A 20650-nucleotide genomic window follows, 5' to 3' on the forward strand; every position below is an offset into this window, starting at 1 on the left:
GAGAGAGAGAGAGAGAGAGAGAGAGAGAGAGAGAGAGAGACAGACAGACAGACAGACAGACAGACAGACGAGACAGACAGACAGACAGACAGACAGACAGACAGACAGACAGACAGACAGAGAGACAGCGAGAGAGAGACAGAGAGACAGCGAGAGAGAGACAGAGAGAGACAGAGAGAGAGAGATGCAAAGTTATACTGCGACTAAGGAAATAAACACGTAGGATTTTCTAGCCTATACAGTAACTCAGACAGACTGACAATATCTGATCAGTATCACACTCTGAAAGCGTCTCCGTGAAGCAGCCAAAACGTGTCTGCTTTAAAGTGAGCCCACAACTTGTTCACACGATCCGGTGGTGTGGAGAGTCGCGCTGTGAGAATCTCCATCCCAAATAGCACAATCAACCCATAGGCCTCTGGTCTAAAGTAGTGCACTATATAGAGAACAGAGTACCATTTGGGGCGCAGACAAAGGTTTGACGGACAGACATGTCATTCCTGGGTAGCCGAGTGGATTTGGAGGAAGATTCTCTTGCCTACCAAACGGCATCCTATTCCCTACATAGAGTAGTGCACTACATTTGACCAGTGCTCTGGTCAGATGTCAAATGAATAGGGTGCCATTTGGGACACTTTGTGAGACGGGGCTTATCATATCCGCGCCGGACAGCAATAGCCTCTTCCTTAAGGTTGTATGGGGAGATACGAGTCTCTCATGTTTTACAGGTTGGTACCTTCCTATCAAGGGGATAGTAATACTGTAGCTTCAGCTGGGTCGTGGTCAGTAGTAGGGCACACAGTAGAGAAATGTTTTGCAACAGAACACAAACATTTTCTTTATAGGAAATCCATTATCTTCCTATTGAACACAACCCATAGTACCGGAAGCTATTTGTGAGGCTTCAAGGAACTGGCTAAGGTACTGAAAAACTCCACACGGCTATTTGTCAACATGTCCACTTGAATGATGAACAACAGCACACAATGTGTTGACATGCAGCGTTATCAAGATGCGTCCCCTACTCGCATATTAGATATTGTGAACAATGGCGTATTCTAAATGCATTGCCTCACACAAACAGCATATTGTCAACATGCCAAGGTTATGGATCTGTGTGCATTGATCCGACAGACTGAGCATTTCAATAATTAAGGGACTGTAATGGACTACCGATTGGTTGTTCCAATGGCTCGTGGTATATGAATGAGTCATTAATAAGAGAGACACAGAGAGACATTAATTCATGTTTATATATGAATGATACTTCGCGTCTATATAGTAAATATGGACTAATTGTTTGGAGAAGGAGAGAGAGCAGAAAAGGGGAGAGAGAGAGGTTGTGAGAGACCGAGACAGAGAGAGGGAAACAGAAAGAGGTTATGAGAGAGGCAGAGAGAGAGAGACAGAGCGACAGAGAGAGGTTATGAGAGAGGCAGCAAGAGACAGAAATATAGCGACAGAGAGAGAGAGCAAGAGACATATGTTTCCCATGCCAATAAAGCCCTTTGAATTGAACTGAATTGAGAGAGACAGAGAGAAAAAGACAGGGAGAGAAACAAAGACAGAGTAGCCGTGTGTAGTAGAGTTGAAAGATAGGAGATAACTAGTCTGATAGGGAGAGTGTCAGGGAAGAGGAGGTGCTGGCGGCTGCCTTCCACACACACAATGCTTTCTGTAGGGAGAGAGAGGAGTGGAATGGAGGGCCTTCCGATTCAACTTCAGCTAATTGAAAGAGCTTTTTGGCAGGAATGGACTGCATACGAGCAGAGGAGCGAACGGTGCTGATAATGAGAAGCAGAAAGAAAAGGAGAGGAAATGGGAGTGAATAAGAGAGAAAGAGAGACTGGAAAGTGGGAATGAGGTAGAGGAAAAGGACAAAGAGAGAGACTGGAAAGTGGGAATGAGGTAGAGGAAACGGACAAAGAGAGAGACTGGAAAGTGTGAATGAGGTAGAGGAAACGGACAAAGAGAGAGACTGGAAAGTGGGAATGAGGTAGAGGAAAAGGACAAAGAGAGAGACTGGAAAGTGGGAATGAGGTAGAGGAAACGGACAAAGAGAGAGACTGGAAAGTGGGAATGAGGTAGAGGAAAAGGACAAAGAGAGAGACTGGAAAGTGGGAATGAGGTAGAGGAAACGGACAAAGAGAGATTGCAAAGTGGGAATGAGGTAGAGGAAACGGACAAAGAGAGAGACTGGAAAGTGGGAATGAGGTAGAGGAAACGGACAAAGAGAGAGACTGAAAAGGAGATAAAGGTAACATAAAAGAGTGAATATTAAAAAGGAAAGATAGAAACCACAAAAGCGAAACCACAAAAGCGAGAGACAGAAAGATAGGGATGGGTTCTCTCATCCAGTTCTATAGGGTTCTGTCAAAAGGAGAGGACATTTTAACTCAATAGCCCAAAAGCACAATGAAATAGTCCACTAAATATATCTCTACCCCAATAAAAAGGACAATGATTTATTAGCCAACAAATTGATGGCTGTATTCTCTCATTCTTTACCTCCACTCAGCCCTGAGATGAAGAGATGAGATTGGTCGGTTAGGGTGGAAACACCACAGCCGCCCTCAATGGCAGGGTCCCAGGTGTGTGTCTGTGTGTGTGTGTGTGTGCGTGTGTGTGTGTGTGTGTGTGTGTGTGTGTGTGTGTGTGTGTGTGTGTGTGTGTGTGTGTGTGTGTGTGTGTGTGTGTGTGTGTGTGTGTGTGGCAGCCATTTGGAGCTTCTATGATGCAGTCTTTGCCTGAATCAGCCTGAGGTAAAACCACTTTATCGGTGAAATAGGATGAGAAAAACATGCCAGACGTACTACACGCATGAGAGACCTGCAGGAGTGTTAGACCACCGTGGGCAACACATACTTTACAGTAGAGTGTAGTACAGAGATGTGTGTGTTGTGTTTTGTGTGTTGTGTGTTCGTGCGTGTGTGTGTGTGTGTGTGTGTGTGTGTGTGTGTGTGTGTGTGTGTGTGTGTGTGTGTGTGTGTGTGTGTGTGTGTGTGTGTGTGTGTGTGTAGAGCACAGGAATATAAACACAATATCTAGATACTAAGGTTGTCACGCCTGCTCCCGCACCCCCTCCCTGGAGCTCGAGGGCACCAGGCTACCCTTCTTTACACACACCTGCCACCATCATTACGCGCAGCAGCGCTCATTGGACTCACCTGGATTCCTTCACGTTGTTGATTACCTGTATATCTGTCTGTTCCTCGGTGGTGTTCCCTGTGTCTGCATTCATTGTTGTTCTGTTTCATGTCCGTCAGTTATTAAAACTTCACTCCCTGTACCTGCTTCTCATCTCCTGCGTCGATCCTTACAGAACGTGGACACCATTACAAGAAGCATCAGGGATGGAACCTGGGGATGCCTAGCCTGACGTCACCAACAAAACAAGACAACTCATGGGCCGGCTGATATGCCTCAGCCGGCCCATGAGTTTTCTTGTTTTGTTGGTGACGTCAGGCTTGGATTCCACCGCTGATGGAAGCAGGGGTGCCTAAGCTGGCTCTTCGGGCTGTCACGCCCAAGCTGGCCCGAGAGGTTTCCTTGCCACGGTTGGCTTGGCAGGTTCCCATCCCACGTCATGCTTCAGCTGGCCCATAGGGCTTCTACACCGCAGCGGGATTGTCAGGCTGTTACGCCTCAGCCGGCCCGTCCAGCTCGCCCGGGTGGGACGCTGGCGCCCCCAGAGAGGGGGGGTGTACTATCACGCCTGCTGCCGCTCCCCCTCCCTGGCGCTCGAGGGCACCAGGTTACCCTTCTTTACACGCACCAGTCACCATCATTACGCGCAGCTGCGCTCATTGGACTCACCTGGACTCCCTCACTTTGTTGATTGCCCCTGCATATACGGTTGCTCCTTGGTGGTGTTCCTTGTAGTAGCATTGTTTGTCGCATTGTGTTTATGTCCAGATGGTGTTCTTGTTCCATTGCTTGTCTGTCTATATTAAACCTTCACTCCTATACCTGCTTCTCATCTCCTGCGTCGATCCTCACAAAGCTCACTTGAAAGGATGTAATATGTTATACTGAGTGACCGACGGAAAGGAAACGTAGATGTATGACTATAAATATTGTTCCCTGAAGGAGGGACGAGGTATAACATACTTTGGAGAGTCAACGACCAGTCATATTCACCTGAAGAACTGAAATCACACCCAAAGAGCCAATCACACCCAGGGCTCGCATTAATTTCCTCAATTCAGTACTGCTCTTCAGCGAGCCCAAACCACTTGACAGTGTGGAGGCAAAATATGTTACGCCTAGTTCCCTCCTTCAGGGAACAGTAGTTATATTCATAACTGCACGTTTATTTTCAGTCGGTCACTTGGTATAACATACTATGTGGACATACAATCACACCCGAAGCCGGCTAAGAGTGTACCAAACTAGGAGGCCCACGGTAGACCAAGCACACACAGGTTCCACCGGCTCCAAAAAGGGGTTATAGAAGCCACCTTTTTCCCGAATACTTACCAGAGAAGCCTGAACTGTCAGAGCCTCATGAGGCCTGAGATGTCAGAGCCCCATATAGATCAAATCAAGATCAAATCAAATTGTATTAGTCACATGCGCCAAATACAACAGGTGTAGAACTTACAGTGAAATGCTTACTTACGAGCCCCTAAACTACATAAAGGACGCAAGTGGCATTACCCATATGGTTGATGAGAATCTCCATATTGCAAATGTACGGTCCCTTACAACACGTCCGTGAGTGTTATTAAAATAGGCTGATGACCTCAGGTCGTGCCCCAGGGCTCGGTCTTCCGGGAAGTCATCGAATAAAGTCTCTCGGACATTTGGTTTCCGTTTTATAACATTTTACATTTTTGGTCATTTTTCCGCTGTACTGGAAAATTCCACCAGATGGCGACTGGCTGCTTATTGCAAATGAACAAAACATCACCAAATGGACATGGGCATTTCTCCTAAAAGGAAACGACTTTGAAGATGAAATTTGGTGAGAACAGGTTTGGCCATATGGGCTTTTTTAGCCCAGAAACAAGATAGCGTCGAGGCCTCAATGCTTTTTGAGTTGAGGCCCATTTTCTGGGATTAAAGTTAAAAAACGGTAATCCAGAGCTAATTTGACCACTTCACGTTAAAGTACAAAAACCTACACGTGTAAGGAAAAAAAAGAACCAGCCATTTATCTATTGTAATTTACGAGAAATAATTCAATGTCCGTTTGGTGACCTGTATGTACGTACAGTCACAGTAGGGACGAGGTCATCGATGCACTTACTGATGAAGCCAATGACAGATGTGGTGTACTGCTCAATGCCATTGGAGGAATCCCGGAGCATATTCCAGTCTGTGCTTGCAAAACAGTCCTGTAGCTTAGCATGTGCTTCATCTGACCACTTTTTTATTGATCTAGTCACTGGTGCTTCCTGCTTTAATTTTAGCTTGTAAGCAGGAATCAGGAGGATAGAATTATGGTCAGATTTGCCGAATGGAGGGCGAGGGAGAGCTTTGTATGCATCTCTGTGTGTGGAGTATAGGTGTGGAGTATATAGTTATTTTCCCTCTGGTTGCACATTTAACATGTTGATAGAAATTAGGTACAACTGATTTAAGTTTCCCCGGCTACTAGGAGCGACGCCTCTGGGTGAGCATTTTCTTGTTTGCTTACGGCGGAATACAGCTATCTTGGTTCCAGCCTCTGACTGTGGTGGTATGTAAACAGCTACAAAGAATATAGATGAAAACTCTCTCGGTAGGTAATGTGGTCTGTAGCTTATCATGAGAAACTCTACCTCAGGCGTGCAATGGCTTGTGACTTCCTTAGATATCATGCACCAGCTGTTGTTTACAAAAAATACTTAGACCGCCTCCCCTTGTCTTACCAGTCTCCGCTGTTCTTTTCTACCGGTACATCGTATAACTAGCCAGGTTTATGTTGATATTGTTGTCGTTCAGCCACGACTCCATGAAGCATATAGGGAACCAGAACCTGCTGCAACTTGGCTATGTGCACTGCCATGCTGCCACTGCAGTCCATAAACCCCACAGTTCTAAGAACAATACTTACCGTGTAAGCCTGAAATATCAGAACTCGTACAAGGAACCGCATGTCCAAAACAACAGAACCCCTGTTGTGACTTGGTAAAGCGCAAATGCACGCTACATAGCAGGTCAACAGACTTCAATGGTTCAAACGGAGGCTCACACAGAGACTCCAGGACCATGCCAGGTCCCAGATTGGTGCCATAGGCTCAGACACTAGTCTGAGCCAATGCATGCCTTTCAGGTACCGTACCCTCAGAGGATGAGACCACTGGGTAGTGCTGTCAATCCCTACATGACACACCGAGATGGCTGCCATATATACCTCCGATGTGAAAAGGCCCTGCTCAAGAACATCAAAATGTCCACCAAAGAGCTTTGAAAAGGAGAAACTCCTGTAACCAGACACCAACCCTCAAAGTACGCCACTTATATGTGTACAACCCTCTCGTAGAGTGTGTGACGCGCCAACTGTACAGTCGTAATCACGTTCAAGGGTAAACCCCTAGCCGTCAAATTCAACCTTTCAAGGGCCAAACCCACTGATCCCCTACACGTGGTCATGGGTGCCAAACTCTCCCATGCGTCTGGGACAATAGATCACGACTACGCGTAACCCTCCACGGGTCCCAGCCCAACAGGCGAATGATCACTGGGAACCAGGGTTGTCTGGGCCAACGGGGAGACACAACAATCAACAACAGACCCTCCTGAAAGACCCTCCCCACGGTGGCTTGAATCAGATGCATTGGAGGAAACGCATAGCGCAGGGTACGAGGCCACTGATATGCCAAAGCATCCGTTCTCAAAGGAGCGCCCAGATCCCTCATTGAGAAGAACAGACAACAATGTGCATTTTCTTGCGATGTTTAAGATCTACGTTGGCCATGCTGATCCGGTCCCATATCTGGGGAACCACCGAGGGGTGCAGTCTCCACTTTGTAGAGATAGGACCCCCCCCTGGAAAGTAGATCCACACGCACATTGAGAATTCTGGGAAGATATGTTGCACAGAAGATAGCCAAGTCCATATTATGGCAAGAACAGCTCAAAAGAGCAAAGAGAAATGACAGTCCATCATTGCTTTAAGAGATGATTGTCAGTCAATGTGGAAAACTTCACGAAATTTGAAAGTTTCTTCAAGTGCATTCGCAAAAACCATCAAGTGCTATGATGAAACTGGCTCTCATGAAGACCGCTACAGGAAAGGAAAACCCGGAGTTACCTCTGCTGCAGAGACAAGTTCATTACAGTTACCAGTCTCAGAAATTGAAGCCCAAATAAATGCTTCACAGAGTTCAAGTAACAGACACATCTCAACATCAACTGTTCAGATGAGTTGGTGTGAATCAGGCCTTTATGATCGAATTTCTGCAAAGAAACCACAACTAAAGGACAACAACAATAAGAAGAGACTTGCTTGGGCCAAAAAACACGAGCAATGGACATTAGCCTGGTGGAAATCTGTCCTTAGGACTGAAATTTTATGATTTTGGTTCCAACCGCTGTGTCTTCATGAGACGCAGAGTAGGTAAACGGATGATCTCTGCATATGTGGTTCCCACCGTGAAGCATGGAAGAGGAGGTGTGATGCTGTGGGGGGTGCTTTGATGGTGACACTGTCTGCGATTTATTTAGAATTAAAGGCACTCTTAACCAGCATGTCTACCACAGCATTCCACAGCGATACGCCATCCCATCTGGTTTGCACTTAGTGGGACTATAATTTGTTTTCAACAGGACAATGACCCAACACACCTCAAGGCTGTGTAAGGGGTATTTGACCAAGAAGAAGAGTGATAGAGTGCTGCATCAGATGACCAGGCCTCCACAATCACCCGACCTCAACCCAATTGAGATGGTTTGGGGTGAGTTGGACCACAGAGTGAAGGAAAAGCCGCCAACAAGTGCTCAGCACATGTGGGAACTCCTTCAAGACTGTTGGAAAAGCATTCCAGGTGAAGATGGTTGAGAGATGCCAAGAGTGTACAAAGTTGTCATCAAGGCAAAGGATGGCAACTTTGAACAATCTAAAATATTTAATATATTTTGATTTCTTTAACACATTTTTTGGGCACTGCATGATTCGATGTGTTATTTCATAGTTTTGATGTCTTCGCTGTTATTCTACAATGTAGAAAATAGTAAAAAAATAAAATAAAGAAGAACCCTTGAATGAGTAAGTGTGTCCAAACTTTTGACTGGTACTGTATGCGTAAGAGAAAAATACACACTTCCTCCCCTCCCCCACATGTACACACATACACACTTCTTCTCATCCCACACCTCTCCCCTCTCTCTGCCTCCCTAGCCATACACACCAATAAGCCCCATAGCAGCTCATCATCCAAAACCACTTCCAGCACATTTTCTCATTACACAATACCTCCTGTTCTGTCCTCTCCTCAGTGGCAGGGAGGGAGTAACTAGAGAGAACCCTCCAGTCAGAGGCTATATCCCCATGAGGTCAACCTGCCCCCCAAAACAAGCAGAGAATGTGATGCACAGGCACGCACGCGCTCACATGCACACACAGACAGACACAGACAGACACAGACATACACACAGACATAGACACAACACCACACTTCCTCCCCAAACAGAGAGTGTGAGTCACTGAGCCCCCCCTGCTGTAGTCCATCACTGTCTGACAGCATGGCATGCAAATCTAGCATTACACTATCTATCCTCCGGTGGCATGGATCCACCACGTTCCCGAGTCACGCACATAGGGCCTACAGGGCATAATGTCTGTTACTGGGGGGTTGGGGGGGTTGAGGGGGTGGTGGGGGCAGGTTTTCCAGGAGTTAGGGGAGGCATTAGGGTCACCATCACCTCTCATTCTGTACCTCCGCTCAGCCCTGAGATGAAGGGATGAGGTTGGTTGGTTAGGGTGGAAACACCCCAGGGTCCCAGGTGTGTGTGTGTGTGTGTGTGTGTGTGTGTGTGTGTGTGTGTGTGTGTGTGTGTGTGTGTGTGTGTGTGTGTGTGTGTGTGTGTGTGTGTGTGTGTGTGTGTGTGTGTGTGTGTAAGGTTTTGACAAGGGTCCTAGGTGTACTCCAGGAGGAAGATTGAATGCCAGGCCCTAACTACCAACTCTGGGTCTCAGTGACAGAGAAGGAACTCCGTTGGGGATTGAAATATTCATGGGTTTATGTTTGTGTTATTTTATTCCTGTTGTTTGGAAGTTGCGATGAGGGACGTGTACGCATAACTGCATCTGATAAGAAAACTAATTAACATCCCAAAAATGTTATACTCCACCCAGGTTGCTTATCTCACACACACACACACACACACACACACACACACACACACACACACACACACACACACACACACACACACACACACACACACACACACACACACACACACACAATAACAACAACCCACATATTCCAATCCACAATCCAAACCAACCACAAAAAATACAATTATGTTTATTTTTTAGAAAAGGAACGTGGAGGATTGAGAGGGTTAACGGCTTTTGTACGAGTATATATTGTCTAATAAGAGCAGCATTAATAATCCCCAACCCGTATTAGACTGCACATGAAACTCAATCAGTACCCCAATAACAGTGCTAGAGGAATGGAGTTTAACACACACTCCCACAAAACACACACACACAGACACACACACACACCTCCTAACCTCCTACTGTTCTTTGGACCTCTTTTAATTTAATCCATTTGTCCCCAAGCATTCAATTAGTCACAGAATCTATGAACAATGCAGGCACTAAAAGCAAAGCCCTATGAAGTTAAATGGAGATTAATTATTCATGTACTGAGTGTACTGTAATGTTCTGTACTGTAATGCGTCAGATAACAAAACAAGTAAATGAAGAAAGAAAAATATGTTTTCTTTCATGATTATTGTGGTTAATGGTAAGATAAGACGAAGGCTGTTGTAAAAGACTGCACATATCCACCTCTTCAGGTTCTGCTGGGATGACTAAACAGAGGACAATGTTCCTCAAAGGTCTGTGTGTGTGTGTGTGTGTGTGTGTGTGTGTGTGTGTGTGTGTGTGTGTGTGTGTGTGTGTGTGTGTGTGTGTGTGTGTGTGTGTGTGTGTGTGTGTGTGTGTGTGTGTGTGTGTGAGTTTGTGTATGTGTGTGAGTGTCTGTACGTGCATGGGTATTGTATGTGTGTCTAGGTGTGTGTGTACTATACGGAAAAGGCTATACGGACACTCCAGACAGACAAACCAATATTTCATTTCAGAATTGGCTAACATTTGGTTAGGGTCAGGGTTAAGGGTTTGGTTAAGGTAAGTGTCCGTTTTAGATGATGGTTAGTCGTTTTGCAGGTCAGCAGCGCCCTTATAGTCTCTACCATACTACACTCTATGTTTCTACCCCCACATCTAGGGCACTCACTTGAGCACTTCATTGGAGTTGCTTTGTTTGGAGCCCTTCTTGTTAGGGGTCTCGTTGCAGCCTGACTTGAGCAGCGTGTGTTGCCCCCGGTCCAGCATCATGGTGGAGGTCGCCATGGCGATGACAGCCACTGCATCCCGCACCCGAGCCTCTAAACTGTAGTCCCATTCGTCATACGACACCGAAATAAGCCCTGAGAGAAGGAGAGAGAGAGAGAGAGAGAGAGAGAGAGAGAGAGAGAGAGAGAGGGAAAAGGAGAGAGGGAAAAAGAGAAGAAAATGGGGGGGTAGGGGAAGACGTGGAAGGATGAGGGGTGAAAAGGTGGGAGGTGGAGAGAGAGGTTAAGAGAGCCATCTCAAATAACAGAGGTGCCACATGAATTAAAAACTTGTTTGTAATCCCAAAATCCAACACCCTTTACAGATGAGCTCACCCAGAGTAGGATGAAGTTTCCCAGAGATGCTGATCTAAGATCAGTTTAGTATTTTCCGTTTTTAAAAGGTTTAAAAGCTGGGGGGAATAAACTGCTCCTGGATCAGTATGCACCTTAACCTTTTACCCTTCTCCTGACCCCCATTCTAACCCCATCCAGTAACTACCTGTGGGAAACACGGCGGGGACATTATCGGCGTCGCCGGCCACTAGCGACGGTACGATCCAGGTGTAGCCGTATCCCGTCAGTCCCACAGAGTTTGCCACCTCAAAGATGGTGTAGGCCTCCTCCTTGGTGCAGTAAAGCAGGTAGACAGGACTCTGCAGCTTCTTCATCTGGTTCTGAATCTTAGCGTCTCCGTCATCCACAGACATGTCCAACAGGAGGACTTCTTCTAGCTCCCAGCCCACAAAACTGTTCTCTATGGTGCTCCGGATCTATGGTGGGGGAGAGGGAAAGGGGGGTGGGGGGAGAGGAGAGAGGGAGGATAAGGAAGAAGAGAGAGAGGAGGAGGAGGTAGAAGAGTGAGGGAGGATGAGGAAAAGAAGAGGAGGGAGGGAGGGAGGGAGACGAGGAAAGAAAAGTATTGATGTTCTGTTCCAATATCCACACAAGAAACACCACTTGAAAAGTAAACAGTTTTTTTGTCTGTCTGGCAGTCTTCTGGCTCCTCTCTCGGGTTTAGCCGTGCAGGTGTAAGACTAGTAGTGTGCCAGTTCAGCTCTAGGGTTGTACTTGAGCTTTAAGGTTTGGCGTGGGGCATCTCTCATAGGGATTTCATAGGAACAATGATGAATAAGATATAGAAACATGAGGAAATGGATGCCATTTTTTAAATACTTTGCTTGGAGTGCCAGATGTGAAGGGGTTGAACATGAGACTTTTCTTTTAGTTAATTGCAACAGACAAGCTCAATCAAGCTCAGGCAAAGTACACTACATGACCAAAAGTATGTGGACATCCACTCGTGGAACATCTCATTCCAAAATCGTGGGCATTAATATGGAGTTGCTCCCCCCTTTGCTGCTATAACAGGCTCCACTCTGCTAGGAAGGCTTTCCACTAGATATTGGAACATTGCTGCGGGGACTTGCTTCCATTCTGGCACAAGAGCATTAATGAGGTCGGGCACTGATGTTGGGCGATTAAGCCTTGCTCGCAGTCGGTGTTCCAATTCATTCCAAAGGTTTTTGGTGGGGTTGAGGTCAGGGCTCTGCGCAGGCCAGTCAAGTTCTTCCACACCGATCTCGAAAATACATTTCTGCTTTGTGCACAGGGCATTGTCATGCTGAAACTGGAAAGCGCCGTCCCCAAACTGTTGCCACAAATTTGGAAGCACAGAATCGTCTAGACTGTCATTGAATGCTGTAGCGTTAAGATTTCTCTTCACTGGAACTAGGGAGCCCAATACATGAAAAACAGCCCCAGAACATTATTCCTCCTCCACCAAACTTTACAGTTGGCATTATACATTCAGGCAGGTAGCGTTCTCCTGGCATCTGCCAAATCCAGATTCATCCGTCGGACTGCCAGATGGTAAAGTGTGATTCATCACTGCAGAGAAAGCGTTTCCACTGCTCCAGAGTCCAATGGCGGCAAGCTTTACACCACTCCAGCCGATGTTTGGCATTGCACATAGTGATCTTAGGCTTGTGTGCGGCTGCTCGGCCATGGAAACTCATTTCATGAAGCTCCCGACGAACACTTCTTGTGACGTTGCTTCCAGAGGCATTTTGGAACTCAGTAGTGAGTGTTGCAGAGGACAGACGATTTTTACGCGCTACTCGCTTCAGCTCTCGCCGGTCCCATTCTGTGAGCTTGTGTGGCCTACCACTTCGCAGCTGAGCCGTGGTTGCTCCTAGACGTTTCCACCTCACAATAACAGCAGTAGCAGGGCAGAAATTTGATGAACTGACTTGCTGGAAAGGTGGCATCCTATGACAGTGCCACGTTAAAAGTCACTGAGCCCTTCAGAAATGCCATTCTACTGCCAATGTTTGTCAATGTTTGTCAATGGAGATTGGAATGTTGTGTGCTCTATGTTATACACCTGTCAGTATTGTGTATTGGGTCAAATCCACAAATTTGAAGGGGTGTCCACATACTTTTGTATACATAGTGTATTTGAACTGATTTCCAATAGTATTTGAACCCAGGTCTGGTCTGCCTCACTTTGTTGACAAAGTCCTGGTATCCGGGGTAGTAGGTTGTGACGATGGAGAAGATGTACCAGTCGTATTCCTCCATGATCTTCAGCATGATGGAGGCCTGCTGCTCTATGGACGGGCCAAACTGGAAGAACATGGAGTGGTCGTCCTGCAAACACGGGGAAGAGAGAGAAGAGCGAGAGGGAAGACAGAAGAACGGGACGTCAGGTCAACGGTCAAATGGAAATGAGATGTAAAGGAGGATAGTACACGTACAGCACATGGGGCGTCCACACACACAAACAACATCTGGAGACTCAAGGGAGGTCCAGGGGGCGATGTTGTTCAGTCACCCATGAGGACGTGATGGTTGAGATGCATTATTTATGGAACTAAGGGACAGAGGAACTGTATGAAGAGCTTACGCCCAGCATCAGCTGAACGTCAGGGGTCTATTTGTGTTCATGAGTTTGTCAGTGGGGGAGTGTGTGTACGATTACTAGTGAGTGAGTGTGAGCGAGATTGTGAGTGTGCATGTGTGTGTGTGTCCTCACAAGGATAATGGGGACATCTCACCGGTCACCCTAAGGGAAAAGGCTATTTTAGGTTTAGGGGTTAGGTTTAAGGTTAGGGTTAGGGTTACAATTAGGATCAGAGTTAGAATTAGGGTTAGTGGTTAGGGTTTAAGGTTAGGTTTAGGGGTTAGGGAAAATACGATTTTGAATGGGAGTCAATTGTTTGGTCCCCACAAGGATAGTAAAACAAACATGCCTTTTTAACCCTACTTTTTTGAGACAAAAATATGATTACTTGTTGAACAAAATCTCTTTCTCTGAGCAACTGTATAAGTATAACATAATGTTTTTTTTTAGCATACAATACAGCACAGTATTTTAATTATTCATTTTATATAGTAATTTTTTCTAATCGTAATCAACGTTGGACCCCGCCATATGTGTACACAGTGAGTGGGTGAGTGAGTGAGTGAGTGAGTGAGTGAGTGAGTGAGTGAGCGATACCGTTAGTTTGTGAATGAATATGTGTGACGTCCATACTATATCTGCATGTTCCCGTGTGCAAGCAAGCATGGCCTGCCTATGTGACAGCTCTGTGTGTGACTCTGTGTGTATGGGCGTGTCCATAGGTTGTGGCTCCATGTTACTCATGCAGCAGGCTGTGCTGAACTCTCCCTGGCTCAGGTCTACTCGCTCCACTCCACATCAAAGCCCACTTCCCGCCCTGTTACATCTCCCACCTCCCCCACAGGACAGATATGGCTTGATCCGTTCCCTAGCTTCTGCTTTGATGAGGTAATCACATTCCATGTCAATGGGGGATGGAAGTGTGGAAGTAGAATAGGGGAGGTTGGGGGATTAATCCTGAAACGTTGACAGTCAGGAGACACTTCACTTGAAATAACTGTGTTAAAATAATATGCTTGTGCACAAACGCATCACAGGCGCACCCTTAAACTCTAACCTTTCTATTGAAATCCGTTGCTATTTATACTACGTTCCATATGTTCTGAGGGTCATATGCATTTCTAAGGTGAGTGTTATTGTATGTATGCTGTGTTTGTCCCTTCCCATAATTTCCTGTCAATCAACCACAAATCCACAGCAGCCATTGACTCCTCTTGATCCTCCACGTTTCTCAATCTATCCTGAGCCCTAATCTCTCCTCTTCACACCTTTACACACATCTCTCTCTATTCTCTCTCTGTCCTACATTATTCATCACTGTGCGGATACAGATGTAATTTAATTTCAAGACTTTTTTCTGCTCTTTTCCTCTATCATTCTATTCTCTCTTTTCTCTCTCTCTTTCTCAAATGTCATTCACTTGGATCAGCAGACACCTATTCCATTATTCATAGAATAACAGCTAATCAGTCTAATGTTCTCTTTAATATCCTCATCAATTCACTCTGTTTTTTTTTACTCTTCGTGTTTATCTTCTTCACAACAAGTCCTAAAGCTCAATTAGCTCATGTCTGCGAGGTGCCAACCAGTGTCCTGCAGGGCCAGCAGGGTCAAACTCGTCTTGTTCCTGATCAGCGACCAAGTTGCATGTCCTGTCCACTCACATCAGTGTTCACTAGCCCAACACTTGTATGGGCCCTGGTTATAAGTGGTGCACAGAATAGGATAGAGGGTGCCATTTTGGATGGAACCTATGAGTGATGTGAGAGATGCTCAACGGATGAATGAAAGAGAGCAGAGAAAGGACATTTTTCTTCAAGATGGAAAAATACCTATTATTGTAACTCTCTGAAGAGTATTGTTTGAATTTTGACATGCTTTTGTCGGCGTTGTGCTATGTGAGTTTGATTGTTCAGCGCGAAATCACGCGAGTCGACGCGTACATATTATGTGATGCAGTGGCACCACTTCTGCTGCCACACAGCTGCCTGTTGCAGACATTAGCTAAAGGAGGCTAGTAAAGTACAGTAGCTTAAATGACTCACTATCATCATTATCCCATAGGTCATAAAGATGACAGCAACCAGCCTCAGTAGATATACAACACTGTAACCTATTGCATCTCCCTGAGGATTTGTAACGTACTGTACTGGGATGAAGCATAATATGTGAGTAACCCGTCTTTAACATAGTGACTCTAACACCTCAACCACTCCTCACATCAACCGCTCTGCAACACATGTATGAATATATGCAGACTCTAGTATACAGAAAAGTGCTTCCATCGCTTCCTTCTTTGCAGGATGTCACTCGTTTCTATAAGATGTGCTGGGATGGGGAGCAGTGTTGAGGGCGGCTATTATTTAAACCTATTGAGACTCTGAAGTGTTGTGAGCTTGATTTGTATCAGATTGTCACGGTGGCTTCGCCTGGCGTCGTCGGCGGAGCTAGCTGCTTCCTCTGCTGCGTCAATGTGTGCTGTGGTGTGTGTGTGTGTGTGTGTTTGTGTTTGTGTGTGTGTGTGTGTGTGTGTGTGTGTGTGTGTGTGTGTGTGTGTGTGTGTGTGTGTGTGTGTGTGTGTGTGTGTGTGTGTGTGTGTGTGTGTGTGTGTGTGTGTGTGTGTGTGTGTGTGTGAGCAGTCTAAAGCGGGTCTGAAAGGATTTGGCAACTCATCTCCATGTCATGCCAATGAAAGCCTGTCTCCAATTAGATTTGCAGGGAGAGAACGACATATCAGCCCTCCGCTTAACAAGCCCTGGTGGGAGAGGATTGAGAGAGAGAGAGAGAGAGAGAGAGAGAGAGAGAGAGAGAGAGAGAGAGAGGGGTGATGAGAGAGAGTGAGGGAGGGGGTGGCAGTTGGGGCTGAGCGAGAGATAGAGAGGAGTCTCAATTGAAAAAACAGGAAAAACCTAAGAACCTCCAGAGAGAGAGAGTAAGAACAAGAGAAGGATTCACAAACACACACATTCACACATTGAAGTAGCAGCTGCGTTATCGTAGACACATCCTTTCCTTCCTCTCCTTCAAACACTCCGTTTTTCCACTTCACTCCCCTCTTTCAATTCACCTTTTATCCTCTCCCCCCTTCCAACTATCTTTCCTCTATCTGTCTTTCCTCCATCTATCTATCTTCCCTCTGTCTTTCCTCCATCTATCTGTCTGCCCTCTGTCTTTCCTCTGTCTTTTCTCCATCTATCTATCTGCCCTCTGTCTTCCCTCTGTCTTTCCTCTGTCTTTCCTCCATCTATCTGTCTTTCCTCTGTCTTTCCTCTGTCTTTCCTCCATCTATCTGTCTTCCCTCTGTCTTTCCTCCATCTATCTATCTTCCCTCTGTCTTTCCTCCATCTATCTGTCTTTCCTCTGTCTTTCCTCCATCTATCTATCTTCCCTCTGTCTTTCCTCCATCTATCTGTCTTTCCTCTGTCTTTCCTCTGTCTTTCCTCTGTCTTTCCTCTGTCTTCCCTCTGTCTTTCCTCCATCTATCTGTCTTCCCTCTGTATTTCCTCCATCTATCTATCTTCCCTCTGTCTTTCCTCCATCTATCTGTCTTTCCTCTGTCTTTCCTCCATCTATCTGTCTTCCCTCTGTCTTTACTCCATCTATCTGTCTTTCCTCTGTCTTTCCTCCATCTATCTGTCTTCCCTCTGTATTTCCTCTGTCTTTCCTCTGTCTTTCCTCCATCTATCTGTCTTTCCTCTGTCTTTCCTCTGTCTTTCCTCTGTCTTTCCTCTGTCTTTCTATCTTCCCTCTGTCTTTCCTCCATCTATCTGTCTTCCCTCTGTCTTTACTCCATCTATCTGTCTTTCCTCTGTCTTTCCTCTGTCTTTACTCCATCTATCTGTCTTTCCTCTGTCTTTCCTCTGTCTCTCCTCCATCTATCTGTCTTTCCTCTGTCTTTCCTCTGTCTTTCCTCCATCTATCTGTCTTCCCTCTGTATTTCCTCCATCTATCTATCTTTCCTCTGTCTTTCCTCTGTCTTTCCTCCATCTATCTATCTTCCCTCTGTCTTTTCTCTATCTTACCTCTGTCTTTCCATATGTTCTCCCCAGCACGTTCATCCTGCTGTCAGTCTCACTCTGTGGTTTAAGCTCACCATGCTTCATCATCAAATTTCTTCGCTAATCAAATACACACAGAGTTAATTAATCTAACATTCCTTGTTTAATTAGGAATGACCCTATTTTGAAGTCTTTCCTGTTGCGTCGCTTTTTCTTATGCACTTCATTTGAAGAACCCACAGTGTCTTGATTGAATCACTCCGCTATTTCTGGTCCAGGAAATGATTACACAGTTGCTCTCGTTTCATTTGCTGGGCAGCCAATAGACTAAGAACATGTGCATTCTATAAATGACGAGCTCTGGAAAATGGGGATGGCGATCATGGGAAATAGATATAGAGTGCGGTAGGACATCGCAACATTTTGTGAGCAGCACAATATGAAATCAAAAAGAACCTCAGCATCTCAAATCTCTGGCTCCTAACTCCGATGTCATTAACAAACTAGCAAAAAGTGTTCGCTCCTGTTGCGTAGCAATGAACCACTCTCACAGTAAGAAGCTCTTAATGTTATGCGTAAATCACAAGCAAATCAATGTTTGACAAAAAGTGCAGCTTTTGTACTTTAGTCAACAAACTAGTACATCTTGTGGCTGCCAGGTAGCAGTCTCACAGAAGCTGTTCTGTGGGTCGCTTCAATGAATCCCAAAGAAACCAAGTATGTACAGTAGTGTTTTGCGTATTTTCCATTAAAAAGGACATTATAGAGTTATTTTCAGACTGTAAAATACACTGTGACCTTTATTATCAGCATGCTGAGGCCTGTCCTCACCACAGCCAGCAGGCTCTACCTCTGACCTCTGTGTGGGGAATATCATGTTGGTCATGTCACCAAACCCCCGTGGTCACAACCATCCTCCACACACACACAAACCATGGTCACAACCACGCACGCACGCACACATACACACACGCACGCACACACACACATATACACACACACACGCACACACACACACACGCACACACACACGCACGCACGCACACACACACACGCACACACGCACACACACACACACGCACGCACGCACACACGCACACACACACACACGCACACACACACGCACGCACGCACACACACACACGCACACACGCACACACACACACACGCACGCACGCACGCACACACACACACACACACACACGCACACACACACGCACGCACGCACACACACACACGCACACACACACACACACACACACGCACACACACACACACACACACGCACACACACACACACGCACGCACGCACACACACACACGCACACACGCACACACACACACGGAGGTGGTTAAACTCAGGTCATACAATATGACTGCTCATGCACTGGTTCTACAGCTTGGAAACATATTTACCATGCACGCATACTATATGTGCACATGGTGCCATACATATACAGTGCCTTGCGAAAGTATTCGGCCCCTTTGAACTTTGCGACCTTTTGCCACATTTCAGGCTTCAAACATAAAGATATAAAACTGTATTTTTTTGTGAAGAATCAACAACAAGTGGGACACAATCATGAAGTGGAACGACATTTATTGGATATTTCAAACTTTTTTAACAAATCAAAAACTGAAAAATTGGGCGTGCAAAATTATTCAGCCCCCTTAAGTTAATACTTTGTAGCGCCACCTTTTGCTGCGATTACAGCTGTAAGTCGCTTGGGGTATGTCTCTATCAGTTTTGCACATCGAGAGACTGAAATGTTTTCCCATTCCTCCTTGCAAAACAGTTCGAGCTCAGTGAGGTTGGATGGAGAGCATTTGTGAACAGCAGTTTTCAGTTCTTTCCACAGATTCTCAATTGGGTTCAGGTCTGGACTTTGACTTGGCCATTCTAACACCTGGATATGTTTATTTTTTAACCATTCCATTCTAGATTTTGCTTTATGTTTTGGATCATTGTCTTGTTGGAAGACAAATCTCCGTCCCAGTCTCAGGTCTTTTGCAGACTCCATCAGGTTTTCTTCCAGAATGGTCCTGTATTTGGCTCCATCCATCTTCCCATCAATTTTAACCATCTTCCCTGTCCCTGCTGAAGAAAAGCAGGCCCAAACCATGATGCTGCCACCACCATGTTTGACAGTGGGGATGTTGTGTTCAGGGTGATGAGCTGTGTTGCTTTTACGCCAAACATAACATTTTGCATTGTTGCCAAAAAGTTCAATTTTGGTTTCATCTGACCAGAGCACCTTCTTCCACATGTTTGGTGTGTCTCCCAGGTGGCTTGTGGCAAACTTTAAACGACACTTTTTATGGATATCTTTAAGAAATGGCTTTCTTCTTGCCACTCTTCCATAAAGGCCAGATTTGTGCAATATACGACTGATTGTTGTCCTATGGACAGAGTCTCCCACCTCAGCTGTAGATCTCTGCAGTTCATCCAGAGTGATCATGGGCCTCTTGGCTGCATCTCTGATCAGTCTTCTCCTTGTATGAGCTGAAAGTTTAGCGGGACGGCCAGGTCTTGGTAGATTTGCAGTGGTCTGATACTCCTTCCATTTCAATATTATCGCTTGCACAGTGCTCCTTGGGATGTTTAAAGCTTGGGAAATCTTTTTGTATCCAAATCCGGCTTTAAACTTCTTCACAACAGTATCTCGGACCTGCCTGGTGTGTTCCTTGTTCTTCATGATGCTCTCTGCGCTTTTAACGGACCTCTGAGACTATCACAGTGCAGGTGCATTTATACGGAGACTTGATTACACACAGGTGGATTGTATTTATCATCATTAGTCATTTAGGTCAACATTGGATCATTCAGAGATCCTCACTGAACTTATGGAGAGAGTTTGCTGCACTGAAAGTAAAGGGGCTGAATAATTTTGCACGGCCAATTTTTCAGTTTTTGATTTGTTAAAAAAGTTTTAAATATACAATAAATGTCGTTCCACTTCATGATTGTGTCCCACTTGTTGTTGATTCTTCACAAAAAAATACAGTTTTAGATCTTTATGTTTGAAGCCTGAAATGTGGCAAAAGGTCGCAAAGTTCAAGGGGGCCGAATACTTTCGCAAGGCACTGTACATGCATGAATACATACAGTACCAGTCAAAGGTTTGGACACGCCTACTCATTCAAGGGTTTTTCTTTATTTGTACTATTTTCTACATTGTAGAATAATAGTGAAGACATAAAAACTATTAAATAACACATATGGAATCATGTAGTAACCAAAAAAGTGCTA

The 20650-nt window shown here is 45.5% G+C and overlaps 1 protein-coding gene across 1 annotated transcript in view; it reads right to left on the reverse strand.

Moving 5' to 3' along the window:
- The window catches only part of LOC109884513 (glutamate receptor ionotropic, NMDA 2B-like), a 125339-nt gene that overhangs the window by 50082 nt on the left and 54607 nt on the right, over positions 1–20650 (reverse strand). The window contains 3 exon segments of the mRNA XM_031832169.1: positions 10401–10593; positions 11000–11270; positions 13006–13149. Coding sequence (XP_031688029.1) covers positions 10401–10593; positions 11000–11270; positions 13006–13149 — 608 coding nt within the window.

Source organism: Oncorhynchus kisutch, linkage group LG1 (genome assembly GCF_002021735.2).
Source record: "Oncorhynchus kisutch isolate 150728-3 linkage group LG1, Okis_V2, whole genome shotgun sequence".
Taxonomy (NCBI): Eukaryota; Metazoa; Chordata; class Actinopteri; order Salmoniformes; family Salmonidae; genus Oncorhynchus; species Oncorhynchus kisutch.